Source organism: Labeo rohita, chromosome 5 (assembly GCF_022985175.1).
Source record: "Labeo rohita strain BAU-BD-2019 chromosome 5, IGBB_LRoh.1.0, whole genome shotgun sequence".
NCBI lineage: Eukaryota > Metazoa > Chordata > Actinopteri > Cypriniformes > Cyprinidae > Labeo > Labeo rohita.
Window position 1 is genome coordinate 12,715,775 of NC_066873.1, and position 13,525 is coordinate 12,729,299.

At 36.0% G+C, this 13,525-nt stretch overlaps 1 protein-coding gene across 3 annotated transcripts in view; it reads right to left on the minus strand.

Annotated features, from left to right (window-relative positions):
- Positions 1 to 13,525, minus strand: part of specc1 (sperm antigen with calponin homology and coiled-coil domains 1) — a 128,796-nt gene that overhangs the window by 81,607 nt on the left and 33,664 nt on the right. Inside the window, exon 1 of one of the 3 annotated variants that reach the window (XM_051108958.1) lies at positions 8,404 to 8,792. The exons of the other annotated variants lie outside the window; for them this stretch is intronic. Coding sequence (XP_050964915.1) covers positions 8,404 to 8,443 — 40 coding nt within the window. The 5' untranslated portion in view covers positions 8,444 to 8,792. Of the gene's footprint in view, positions 1 to 8,403; positions 8,793 to 13,525 lie in introns of those variants that run through there. 3 annotated transcript variants of the gene reach the window in all.

The window sequence follows — 13,525 nt, forward strand, 5'->3', positions numbered from 1 at the left end:
TACTGGACAAGACAAAATGCCCACCCCCAAGTCTCTATAATATTTCGGTATCTAGATATCCTTTTATGGTCCGGCAGAGGAATATTCGGAGGAAATAAAAACAAATTTTGAACCACTAACTCAAGGAAGACCATCTTTAGAAACTATAATCTGCTTTGGACAGTAGAAACTGTTAAAATAACTAGATGTGTTTGTATATACATGTATCATGTTTACTCCCACACACAGATACACCATCAATACTGTAGCTGTTCTCTTTGTAGCAGATAGAGTCATTCCAGAAACCCAGACCAAAATTCTTTTGTTGTTCTCTAAAACAGCAGTAGATTTTGCACACTTAATGACTGACGAGCTGGACAAAAAAACAAAACAAACAGAGCCGTTGTTCTAATGACCAGCACTGTTATTACTGTTGCTATCATCGTACAATACAATCAAAACCCTCTCTCTATCATTTCCCTTCAACAAAACACTTGGCATCTATGTTCAGTATTACACAGACCCTAAAACATGTGGACAATGTGAACCTAGTCACCCATGGGGTGTTGGAACGCTCTTCAATCCTTTTTTGAACAAGCAATTGCTCGCTTTTCCTCCAGTTTCTCACTATTTTTCTAACCCACCCTGATGTACAAACAGTACAGGCTGGTGCTTTTCATTTCGGAACTGATCTGAAAATAGCCTCACTGTTGAGCCATATTTGAAAGAGAGGGTCATCTAAATGGCTGCTTAGCACAGGCACTGGTTCATTCTCTACTCAGCTGACTGCAAATAACACCCTATTGCTTCCAACACTGCTGCCATTAAACATCCGATTCGTCTACTTAGATAAACACAAATGGGAAAAAAGTTTAAAAGTCATGTCTGATTTCTGTTCAAAAAACTCATTTCATGGATTTTTGGGATAGTCGCTTTTGACTTGCTTCCTTGGTATATCTCGGCTGTAGAAGAAGGGAATGTGTGGATAGATAAAATGAGCTTCCCCTTCCAATGAACAACCTCATTCTCACAACATGAAGCCAAACACCAGCTCTGACTCAGAGACTGAGCCTGTAACCTAAGCTGACCTTAAAAGAGTATTTTTGCTGTGAAGATTACAAGGTTTGAGTCTTGTTAGTCTCACTGGGTCCAGGGGTTTGGGGTCTTTCAAAACAGAAAATCTGATGCCTTTGAAAAGTTGAGGAGAAGACGAATATGCACTTTAGGCTGTAATGTATAATTCAAACAATTTGGTCCAATTTAGAAGCAGTCGTTACACAGTACTGACCTACTTTATATTAAAGGATTTGTTAGCTTCCAGAAAAAAAAAAAACCTCTGGAAGAAAATAAAAAAAAAATTACTCACCCCCATGTCATCCAAGATGTTCTGTCGAAAAGAAATTAAGGTTTTTGAGGAAGACATTCCAGGATTTTTCTCCATATAGTAGACTTCAATCATGGCTGTCATGGTTAAAAGTTCAAATTGCAGTTTCAATGCAGTTTCAAATGGCTCTACACGATCCCAGCCGAGAAATAAGGGTCTTATCTCGCAAAAAAGAGCTGTCATTTTCTACAAAAATATAAATGTGTGTACTTCTTAACCACAAATGCACATTTTGCACTAGCTCTGCAATGCGCGTCAGCGACTTTATGCATCACATTGTTAGTTCTGTCTACTTCGGTTCAAAAAGGTAGGGTAGGGCGAAAAACTCCATCTCATTTTCTCCTCAAAAACTTAAAAATCATCCAACATCATTTCTTTACCTTTTTTCTAAAGGCCATTTGACTTTCTTTGCGCGTTCGCTTTGTAAAAACTAGGGGCCAGATTTACTTAACAGGACAAATTAGCGCAAGAGCGCAATTCCAAAACATCGCCAATGGGCGTGGAAATTTCTGTGGGTGATTTACTAACAACACGCAAATTAAAGAATACAGACGCAACATCTCATTTACATATCGACCAACACAATAAATCAGGTGCAGCACAAATTAGCGTGGTCGCAAATAAAGATTAAAGAAATAAAGAAGCCACAGTACGCTGAAAAGAACCGGAGGCCAAAAAATGAAGGGTTGCAAGAAGTTTGGATAGACCTGGTATTGCGTGACTCCTAGTTGAGGGTTCCAAGTCGTCTTTTATTTCCTGAAGCAAATTAAAAATAACATAGCTTGGCAAATGATATGTTCAGAAAATGTGTTCTTCTGGCATTCCAAATAAATTAATAAGTGTGGAAAAAAATCCTCTCCCTTCTACCACGCGCTCTCTGTTCTCTGTGGTGCCTCCTCCTAGCAACAACAATTGCAGCCATTTCAAGCGCAAAACAGTTTAAGATGTGCTTTTTTGAGCATTAAATAATGCCACAAATACCAGTATGTTGACGAGTGCAAACATTAGTAAATCGCATTGCGTTATTCATTTGAATACCCTCCTCCCATATATTCTGCATCTGCAAGGGAAACTCCTACAAATGCATACTCAGAAAGGTCAGGCACAAAAATAACAGTGTCCACGCCTTTTCAGAACTAATTCATCACTGCGCGTCTTTAGTAAATCCTAACAGTATTATTTAAATGCTAAAAGATGGTTTGCGCTGGTGCAAGCTGTTGGTAAAACTGGCCCTAGGTCGGTATTTCCGCCTATGTCACACGTGCAAGATTACGTAATGCGTAGGGTCGAGCTAGTGCAAGACGAGCATTTGTGGTTAAAAAGTATTTAATTTTTTTTTTTTTTTTGGAAAACGACTGATCGTTTCGCTGGACAAGACCCTTATTCCTTGCTGGGATCATGTAGAGCCCTCTGAAGCTCCACTGAATCTTCAATCCACTGGCTCCCATTAAAGGCCACTATATGGAAAAAAATCCTGGAATGTTTTCCTCAAAAACCTTAATTTCTTTTTGGCTGAAGAAGGAAAGCCATGAACAACTTGGATGACATGGGGGTGAGTTTATTCTGAAAGTGAACTAATCCTTTAAGTTTCTTTAGCTACTATGTGTTAATATGTATCACTATGCATAATTTCCCCCCTTTAGAATCAGCAACTCTCCTATTGCAAGAAAAAAAATGCCAATTCAAAGATGGACTCACATAATAATGTACCATTGTCATATAAGCAAGAACTGTCGATCAGTTCATGTTTGTATGCTGTACAAGTTATCTAGGTATTGTGCTGTGAACAAAAAAATCCGTACTTTAAAAGGAATGTAACAAATGTAATTTCTTATTGGATTTTCATGAGGACATGTATAGTAGCGAACTGAACTTTCAGCGAATACAGTCTATACTACACTGTTTAAACTCTATACATGGTAAATGCATTAACAGTTGATCAGAGGCCATCTAACTCTATCCAAGCATGAACATATTTCATTTAACTGGGCAAGTGGTCAAAACACTGAGCTCTGAATTAATGATTTCATACAGATCTGAAGTTCAGCCAAAATATGAGTTTTTGTAGCCGTATATTTAGCAAGATGTGTTCCAACACTGTGTAGTATTGAATACAGCATTTATTATTCACTAACTCATTAAAAATTAATATATTACACTCATTGTTACATTGTTACGAAATCACACTTTTTTATAGCCATAATACGCTCACAACTGGTCTAATTCTAAAAAAAAAACTTGAACACTTCCAGATGTGATGCATCCAAATGTTATCTTTAAAGTAAAATCTCTAATAGGGTGGTCTTCATGAAGGGGAGACATCCGCCTATGGTGGAGGGGAGCGTTTGCACTCTTTTCCTTATGGAAGCTCATTCTTATGTGTGACTGAGCTGCCTGATATGAAGTTAGTGACAGTGGGTCTGCAGTGCAGACTCATGGAGTCCAGCTGTTTCAAAATGATCTTTAAATCACATTCTTCTTTCTACTCTGGTAGATTGATTCAGTGTTGACTCTCTCAAAGCCAGACTCATTTATCAAGCCTTCTACATCATTACATTGTTTTTTTGTCTTTCAATGTGCAGGCTGATTTACGAAAAATTATATCTGATCAGAGATCTGGCTAGTGAAAGGAAATGTCATCAAAATGAAACTCCTGGTGAATATTCATAGCATTACAACTGATATTTATTAAAACAATCTTTACTTTTGCCAAAAGGTGTAAAGCTGTAGAGGTAGATAAAGATCGAGTTTTTGTGTGTTCAGCATAAGAACCTACTGTTTCATTTCAAACGCACATACATAAACACACAAACACACAGCGTTTGGCAGCGTTTTCCATCGTAGATAAGGCTCCTGCAGTGGTAAACTGGCAGTCAGCCACAATCTCTGTGCCAGACAACACACATCCTCATTTACCAGCCACACACACACACATCAAGACTTCAAATTCCAGCAAGTCTTACAAAGAAGTCTTCTTGTGGTCTAACAAAGAAGACAAACCTTAGGAACTCAGTTTTCAGAAAACTCATGATTTTCACACATGAATCAATCACAAGGACAGGAGAAGATTACAATAACACTGTAATGTCAACTTTCATGAGCCACCGTAAATAAGTGAAGAACAGAGACAGCACAATATATGAAGTGATATGGAGAAAGAGATACCCGAGAGACTGAGGATGTGCAGGAGGACAGGGAGATAAAGCAGACTGTTGCTTTCCATCTCTGCAGTTAAAGCTGACTGAAATGAAGCAAACTTTGAAATGGTAATGCAATAGAAAGTTTATCCCCCAGGGTGGATTGTGGACATGTAACGCACACACATAGAGATAATCTTTTTCTACCACACAGACTCTTTTCATTTAGTGTTACTCAGCACATTTCTAGCACACACACTGATATCCACATGGCTAGATATTCAAATCTTCAGAAAAAATTATGTAGTGCTTCTTGCAAGTTCCAGCTATGCAGTTGCTAAGGTGTTGCTAGGTGACTGCTTACAGGCCCATGGAGCCTATTCTTAGGCTGTGTGTCCACCAAAGCATTTTTTTCTGAGGCTAGTGTATCAATTGTTTTCAATGAGAACGCCAAGTTTTTTCTTAAAACGCCAGCAGCGTGACAAGTGCTGAGCGTCTTTTTCATGCTGAGCGCTCAGGCATTTTTTCTCTTTGTCGAGAGCTGAAGAATGTTCAACTTTGGGTAAAATGCAGTGTTCATCACTGTCACTTTTTAGTCAGCCATCCAGTCACAGTGTTGTACAGGCGGGACTAATACCACTCCAACCAAGTGTCACACATTGTGCTTGTACTATAGCTAAACAACATTGGAGGAGACAATAATATTTCTTGTGTCTTAGTCTTCATGTCTGAACCTGATGGGATTCCCTGATTCCTGCCGTTTTCAGCTGGCTAAAAATGTTTTGGTGGATACACGGCCCTCAATTTGCCATGAAATGAAAACTATGACCAACTTTTCTTTTCTATTGTGCAATATATTTAAAGGGATAGTTCACTCAAAAATAAAAATTCTGTCATTAATTGCTCGCCCTTATGTCGTTCCAAATCCGTAAGACCTTTATTCATCTTCGGAACACAAATTATATTTAATTAATGGCATTTTAAAGTGTCGTAATATTGTGTTGGAGTCCCCTACAACAGGCTTAAATGCATCTAAGGTCAGGTTGTAATTTTCTGAGAATACACATTTAAAGGGTTAGTTCACCCAAAAATGAAAATTAGCGCAAAATTTACTCACCCTCCAGACATTCTAGGTGTATATGACTTCCTTCTTTCAGACGAAACCAATTAGAGTTCTATTAAAAATTACCCTGGCATTTCCAAGCTTTATCATTGCATAGGCTGGTGTCTCTCTTCATCAGTCCAAAACAACTCTAATAAAGTGCATCCATCCATAATAATAAGTGCCTCACACAGCTCCGGGGGTGAATAAAGGTCTCCTGTAGCGTATTGATAGGTTTTTGTAAGAAAAATATCCATATCTAAAATAATCACTTTAATTTAGCTTGTGCCAGCTGGTCGTACCCGAAAGCAGCTCCGTAGGACGTCGGTGTTGCGCATGCTCTGTTGAGTCTTGTGAAAACCAACTTTTGTTTACAGGAGCAAAGGAAAGTTTCCTTATTTTAGCAAAGGAAAACCAGTCTCCTCTTAGATTATACTAAAATCCTCCGACATTTTCCTTTACAAATTCTCGGTTTGAACAGCGTGTTTGCGTTCATCAATTTTGCGTATTACATCATCTGTCCAGAGCAGTGTGAGATACTTTTTATTATGGATCAATGCACTTTATCGGACTGATAAAGAGAAACACCCACCCATGCAATGATAAAGCTTGGAAATGCCAGGATGATTTTTAGTATAACTCCGATTGGATTCGTCTGAAAGAAGGAAGTCATATACACCTAGGATGCCCGGAGGATGAGTAAATTATGGGCTAATTTTCTTTTTTGGGTTAACTAACCCTTCCATATTAGAATCATTTTGCAATGATTTCAAAACAATTCAGTCAAAGCAGTTCTGAGCATTAAGTCTGTAAAGCCCTCCTTTCCATAAGCCTACTCTGCTCTGATTGGTCAGTATACACTACCGTTCAAAAGTTTGGGGTCAGTACATTTTTATTGTTTCGTTTTTTTTTTTTTTTTTTTTAAGAAATTAATACTTTTATTCACCAAGGACGTATTAAGTTAATAATTAAAAGTTTATTAAAAGTTAATAATAAATAATTTACATTGTTATAAAATATTTATATTTTGAATAAACACTGTACTTTTTAAACTTGTTATTCATGAAAGAATCCTGAAAAAAAAAAAAAAAAAAAAAAAATCACAGGTTCCAAAAAATATTTGGCAGCACAACTGTTGATATTATCCAACACTGATCATTCTAATAATAAATCCGCATATTAGAATGATTTCTGAAGGATCATGTGACACTTAAGACTGGAGTAACAGCTGATAAAAATTCAGCTTTTCATCACAGGAATAAATTCTACTTTAAAGTATGTTAAAATAAAAAACATTATTTTATATTGTAAAAACATTTTGCAATATTACTGTTTTTTTTCTATATTTTTAATCAAATAAATGCAGCCTTGATGAGCATAAGAGACTTCTTTAAAGACTATTACAAGTCTTACTGACCCCAAACTTTTGAACGGTAGTGTATATCAGTAACAGGCAGAAGATTCGAAAATATAACTGAAACAGTCTGCAAAGTTGTTAATCAAAAAAAGTGCAAGAAAAATAACGCTATTGTCTGAAGCATAGCTAGATTACAAACCTCAAAAAAGATATTTTTCAAAAACCCATATGCCCTGTTCTTTAAATTATAAGATATTTTTGTTGTGTGTCATAGTACTCTAGTGAACACGCATCAAAGACTGACACAGAATAGAAGAAATTGTTGAAAAAAAACTCTATTTTTGTCTTCGCTGTGCACAAAAAGTATTCTCGTAGCTTCATAACATTACAGTTGAACCACTTATGTCACATGAAATATTGTCCTTACTACCTTTCTGCCCTTGAATGTGTCAGTTGCGTTGCTTTATATGCAGAGTCAGAAAGCTCTCGGATTTCATCAAAAATATCTTAATTTGTGTTCTGAAGATAAACGAAAGTCTTACGGGTTTGGAACGACATTAGGGTGAGTAATTAATGACAAAATTCTCATTTTTGGTGAACTATCCCTTTAAGTGAAAGAACTTATTGAAAAGAGAAAAGAAAAAGGTAGTATGGCACTTGATTTTGACTTCTGATCCGGAATTGACAGGACTGTAGAAAGTGGACAGCTGATGACAAATGGATGGTAATTTTACGTGACAGGAAGTGACAGGAAGTTAAAGTAGAAGAGTTGAAACTGATTCCATTAAAAAAAAACAACAACTGTAAATTTTGAGTCTCTTTGATACTGGCTTAAACACTGCTTGTGTGCCTCCTTTAAAGTAAATTATGGGAATTTTGCTTATTTTATTGCCCGCAGGATGAAAATTGCAAATCTTCGTAACAAGCCACATGATTTGCGGTATCATTCATGTTCGTAGCAAAAACATGTGGGAAAGTCTATGTTTACTTAGTGTTAGTGGTTTGATCAGATGTCTAAACCTAAGTATGAACAACAGTAAAATGATGCTTGCTATTTCTGAGACGCTTTGAGGTAATGTGTCTTGACAGGATATACACACAGAGAAGTGATGAAGAGCAATGGGATCCGGACAAGTGTAGATAAAAGCTCCATTCATCATCCAACTTACATTTACCCCCTACAGCTGCACACTGATTCTGCCCACAACTGTGAGTAAAACAGCAAAAGAGAACCAAAGACAGAGGAGAGGAACAAAAAGATGCAAAACAGACAGAACAAACAAAATACATAGAGTAAAAAATAGAAAATGTATTATTGTTAGATGGTTAAACACAAAGAGAGTTGATCGCTGTGACTAATGAGCCCACACAAGTAAACATACAACCCCAGCCAGGATGAATGATAATGCAACAGATCCACAGCACAGTGATATGTTTGTCAAACCTGTGTCCGGATCTTCTACCCGGGTTTCCTGGTTCCCCATGGCTGCTACACGCTGCTCCACAGAGGACACTAATCCATCAGAGCAGAGCTCCGACACACCTGACAGAGCACGCTTGATTTGCCGCCCTTGCGTACGAGACAAAGACAATGAGACAGAGGTGTTTGTCCTCTCCCCTCGTCCTGCCGGCTGTGAATCAGCAGCCTGACAACATTCCTGCTGACTGTCAGTCCGTCCCAGCGCAACTCTCTCAATCTTCTTCTCATTCACTTGTTCTGTCTCTCTCTCAGCGTCATGCAGCAGCTGCAGCAGGAATGTATTCAGTGTGTTATTAGTCGTGTCTCTGTTTTGGGGGTGTGGCCTCCCTCCGTCACATAGCTGCTCCTCCTCCAGCTAAAGCATGAAAATTAGAGCAAGCAACTCCCTCTTTTATCTTGCTCTGTTTCTTCTTTGCTTTACATTTACCTTCAGAAATGAAGACTATGAAGGAGAAGAACAGATTGAAAGAAGAGGAGGAAAGGAGGTTCTTTTCGTCTTCCTTTACATGTAAACTTTTCTGACCTCATTCATCTGCTCTGTAGAGGACACTAGGTGATGCACTGGGACACACTTGTACAGAACCACCCTGTGTTTTTGTCACAGATTTCTGCATTATCATATTATAGGAGATTAGAGCCCCCAAGTTATACTGAACCATTTTTGTCTGTTCTCAGTAGGAGGCATGACAAGATAAATGTGTTATTTTCTTTAGCTCCTTCCCTCCCCCTCATTCTCTATTCATGTAAAATGCATATCATGAGTTAAATATTCATGCTCGGAAAAAACATGTCATCTTTGTCTGAATCTGTCCCTGGCTTGACAACACAGACAGAATCTTTGTTGCTCCCTGACTAGTTTCATCTTATTTTCATCTTTTTCCTTTTTTAATTTCAATAACAAGTTTTAATAATATATTTTATCTCATACAGAGTGTGGTCTAAAAGTCTGGTACCACTAGTGGAGTGTCTATTTTACAATTATCATAATCATTCGAGTCAAAAGCTGAATTGAACGCACGTTTAACGTACGTTTCAGTTTTTTGTTTCTTTATGACAGCAGCACTTAAGATTAATGAATTCGACAAGTTTTTGTCAAACCGATGATCATGTTTTCCAGCATGATTTGAGATGATGAAGTTCAGTAGGCTCTTTGGATTAAGAATATCTGTCTGTCTGCCCAGAAAGTCGCATGATCAATATCACTTATATAATCAGTGACAGAGCAGAATATTAAATATTTATAATTTGTTTTAAATCATAAAAAATATTTGGTGCAAATAATTCAAAATACTAAAGATAGTTTATTTTCAATTTTTAAATTTTAAATCCTGTATTTTAATGTGGTTTAATATGGTAAAATAAACACAGATGACTCGTTATCCTGCTACATTATCCTGCTTCTTATGCAGCTACTTACCAAATCAATAAATAAACGGGAATGAAATATTGATTTGAGTTATTTTATTATGTGAGAAGCAAGAGACTGTAGTGTGATATAAGACATATCAAACCAGCAAGTTATTTAGAAATTCAGTCAGTTCTATTTCTTAGCAGGTTTTACACAAAACTGAAAATTCTGCAACTGACCAATAAGAATCAAGCATTCCAGAGAACTACGTAATGTAAACTATTCCAGTGTTTTTATTTTCCTGTTTGTTGGAGTGCCTCTCATTCCTACATTTACTCAAGTACAGAAGTCGCAGGGGTGTTTTAAGTTTTCTTAAGGAAGTGCAAATCATTAAAGTTGTTAAAGACAGTGTAAATTATTATAATATTATTTCTTATTGTTCTTTTTGTCGTTCTTTCAAATTTACTGAGATTATATAAAGCCTCTCCACCCTTGGTAAATAGGCCCAGTTCTAATCTGCACTCCTGTAGCTCACTCACATTCACAAACAGAGGCAGAACAAAGCCTTTGTGAACTACAGCTGAGCTGATCTGTGCCCACCCAGACCTCTCACAGCCTCACCTCACTGACCATACATGATCAGAGATCTAGTACTGTTAGAAATGACAAGAATGTTCTAGGTTTAATACAAGCTGAGCTCCATATTTTCTATTACCTCTAAAAAGAAATTTTTGATTTTTCCCTCAGTTTAAAAAACAAATAACATTTCACAAATAACATTTCACTGTAATGCACTTGTGGAATTCAATGAGGCAAGGCATTCTATACAGACAATTTGCATATATTTTAAAGCGAATATTAATGTTCAAGGCAAAAATGTGTATAATTTGAGCACTTTATAGGTAGGACTTCCCAGTCTAAGAATTTATCTTGTGCCATAATGCTAGTATTCTTCAGTATTAAAGCAAATTAAGTTTAGTCATTGTCCAGTATCTGCCATATTTCTTCCCAGAGGTTATAAGCACTCAAAATGTAAAGCTGAGGACATCTTGTGAAACAATGGCCAGTGTTGCCACCATGCAGACGCTGTAAAAAATATTCTAAAATTGAGGGAGTTATGTGTGTCTCATATCCCTGCTGAGGTTATGGCCTTACCAACGTGATGAGATTTCAGAAGAAAAAAAATCCATAATGTTTCAAACTGGTAAGTGGTAAAACTGTTTAAGATCGACATACTCTATGGCAAGCCCTTTTAACGTTTAATCTATAAACCATACTAGTATTTTTTCCATGCTACTAGTAGTTATTTTTTGGATACAAGTATCTTTTCCATTAAATACTAGTACTTATTCATTAGCTACAAGTGCTTATTTTTTAGGTAGTAGTACCTTTTTAAAAGATACTAGTATTCATTAGATACTAAAACCTATTAAATAGCCACTAGTACTTATTTTTAGATACTAGTACTAATCCATTAGATACTGTACTTGTTGTTAGAATAGTACTAGTATCATTAGATTATTATTAGATACATTATTATTAAATGCTAGTATTTATTTATTAGATACTGTACTTATTATCAGATACTAGTACCTATTAAATGGATACTAGTACTTATTCATATGATACTAGTACTTATTTCAATAGTGACTAGTAACTATTCTATTGTTTCAAATTTCAGTTTTTCGCTATTTTCACAATTTTTATGTGCTAGTCAGTATTCATTAGGTACAAGTACTTATTTTTAGATAGTAGTACCGATTATTCGATACTAGTACTTAAGTATCTAAATAGATACTAGTTCTTTTTTATTATATAGTATTTATTCATTACATACTAGTACGTATTTACTACCTACTATTGTTTATACAACAGATAATATTACACATTTATTTGACACTAGTACTTATTTTAAATGTTACTAGTAAGTAATAGTATAGTTTATTTTACTAGTAACATTTTTAACTGACCTCTACTGTGGTCATTTGGACTAGTCATAAGACGAGTAAAAAAAAAAAAGCAGATCTGACTAGTAGATTAACAATTGTAACTATTAAAAATTATAAAAGATACTAGTGTCTAACAAAGAAGTACTAGTACCTAATGAATAACTACTAGTATCTATTAAAACGTACAGTATCTAATAAATGCTTACTAGTAATATTTAAAAAGATACTAGTCAGAAATACATGATATCACAAACAGAATAATTACTACTACCAGTTTATTTGGAGATATCTTTAACCTCATAAAGAACTAGTGAGAATTCATTTGAAGATATCTTCATTCAAACAGATCATTACAGAAACATGAGTACCTCTCATGAGTACCGTCTAATCAGAGTTCACATGGTATTACAACACATTTATATACTGAACGAAACTGATTGCTAAGTAGGCCTAACTGGCTTTGAATGTTTTTTTGTTTGTTTGTTTGTTTTAAAAGTACTACTAGCATGAAAATAGATACTAGTACGATTTATAAATTAAAATGTTAATTTGGCTTACCATACATACTCCTCTAAAAATAGTTCAAGTACTTTACTGTAACTTTCTAATAACTCATGTGATATGTAAATCATGGCACAGTGCACATCAAGGTCAAGTCATTTCTGTGACAGGTAGCTTTACTTAGTCACTCTGTGAAAACAACTGTTTGAATCAAAAAACACAGTTTCAGTTAAATCAGCACAGGAGAATAATTTCCTCACCCTGCCATGTTTTATGAAGGTCAAGCCAGCATTAATATTTAAAGGCAATCCATATGGTTGGCAATATGGAAGCAATCAAGAAACACCTTGAAGGCAAAAGCTCTGATTAACTCTGGGCTAACACAAGATAAAGACAATGAAAATGACAATATTAGGCTTCTGCATAGAGCTAGGAGTGTAAAATGATTTTACAAGCATTGCAGGCAGCTCTGCTATCAGTCAAGTGTTCATGCTGTCAATTTTAAATGACTATTTGCTACATAAGTTTCTAGAAAGAAATCCAAAAGAACTGTATAAATAAAAATATTTCATGCATTCTTGATGAATAAAAGTATTGATTTCTTTCGAACAACTTTTGAACAGTAGTATTTTTACAAAATTTATTTTGCAGAACAGAAACACTCGGCCCACACTCGAGAGAGATTACCATGGCAGCTCTGCCTAATTACCCATCAACGTCAGCTGAGCCAGACTGTGAGTCTGAACTCCTGTAAGCTGACAGCATGGAACAGGGTGACAATGCACTATTCACACGTACGTTAAATCCACAACACTGAGTCATGCACTTAAAATGTCTCACAATGACATAAGCGCTATTACATCCAGCCTAACTGTCCACATAAGCATCCAGTCTCTATATGGTAACTGATAACAGCGCCACAGAGCTTTGTGAAGTGGTGTGTATTGGAAACAAAATAAATGGGAGTGTTAATTAAAAAACAACAAGACAGAATGACATGTGACCTTAAGCAAAATGTTGTCCACCAACACAGATGTTATTTATAGAAGAGAGACCATGTGCTTCTCACTTCATTTCACTTTAGAGACCTAACAGCTAAGTAAAGCTTTATTTAAATATTGATGAGGACCTTCTATGGCTGGCTAAGGTGATGTGAGTTGTCATATACTGTAGCAGCGGCTGAAAAAGGATTCTTACTGCCCGCCTCAAATTATATTTCCAACACATTCCTATGGCAATTCGTAACTATTTTACATTTAGACTAATTTTTGTGAATTTTATTTTAACA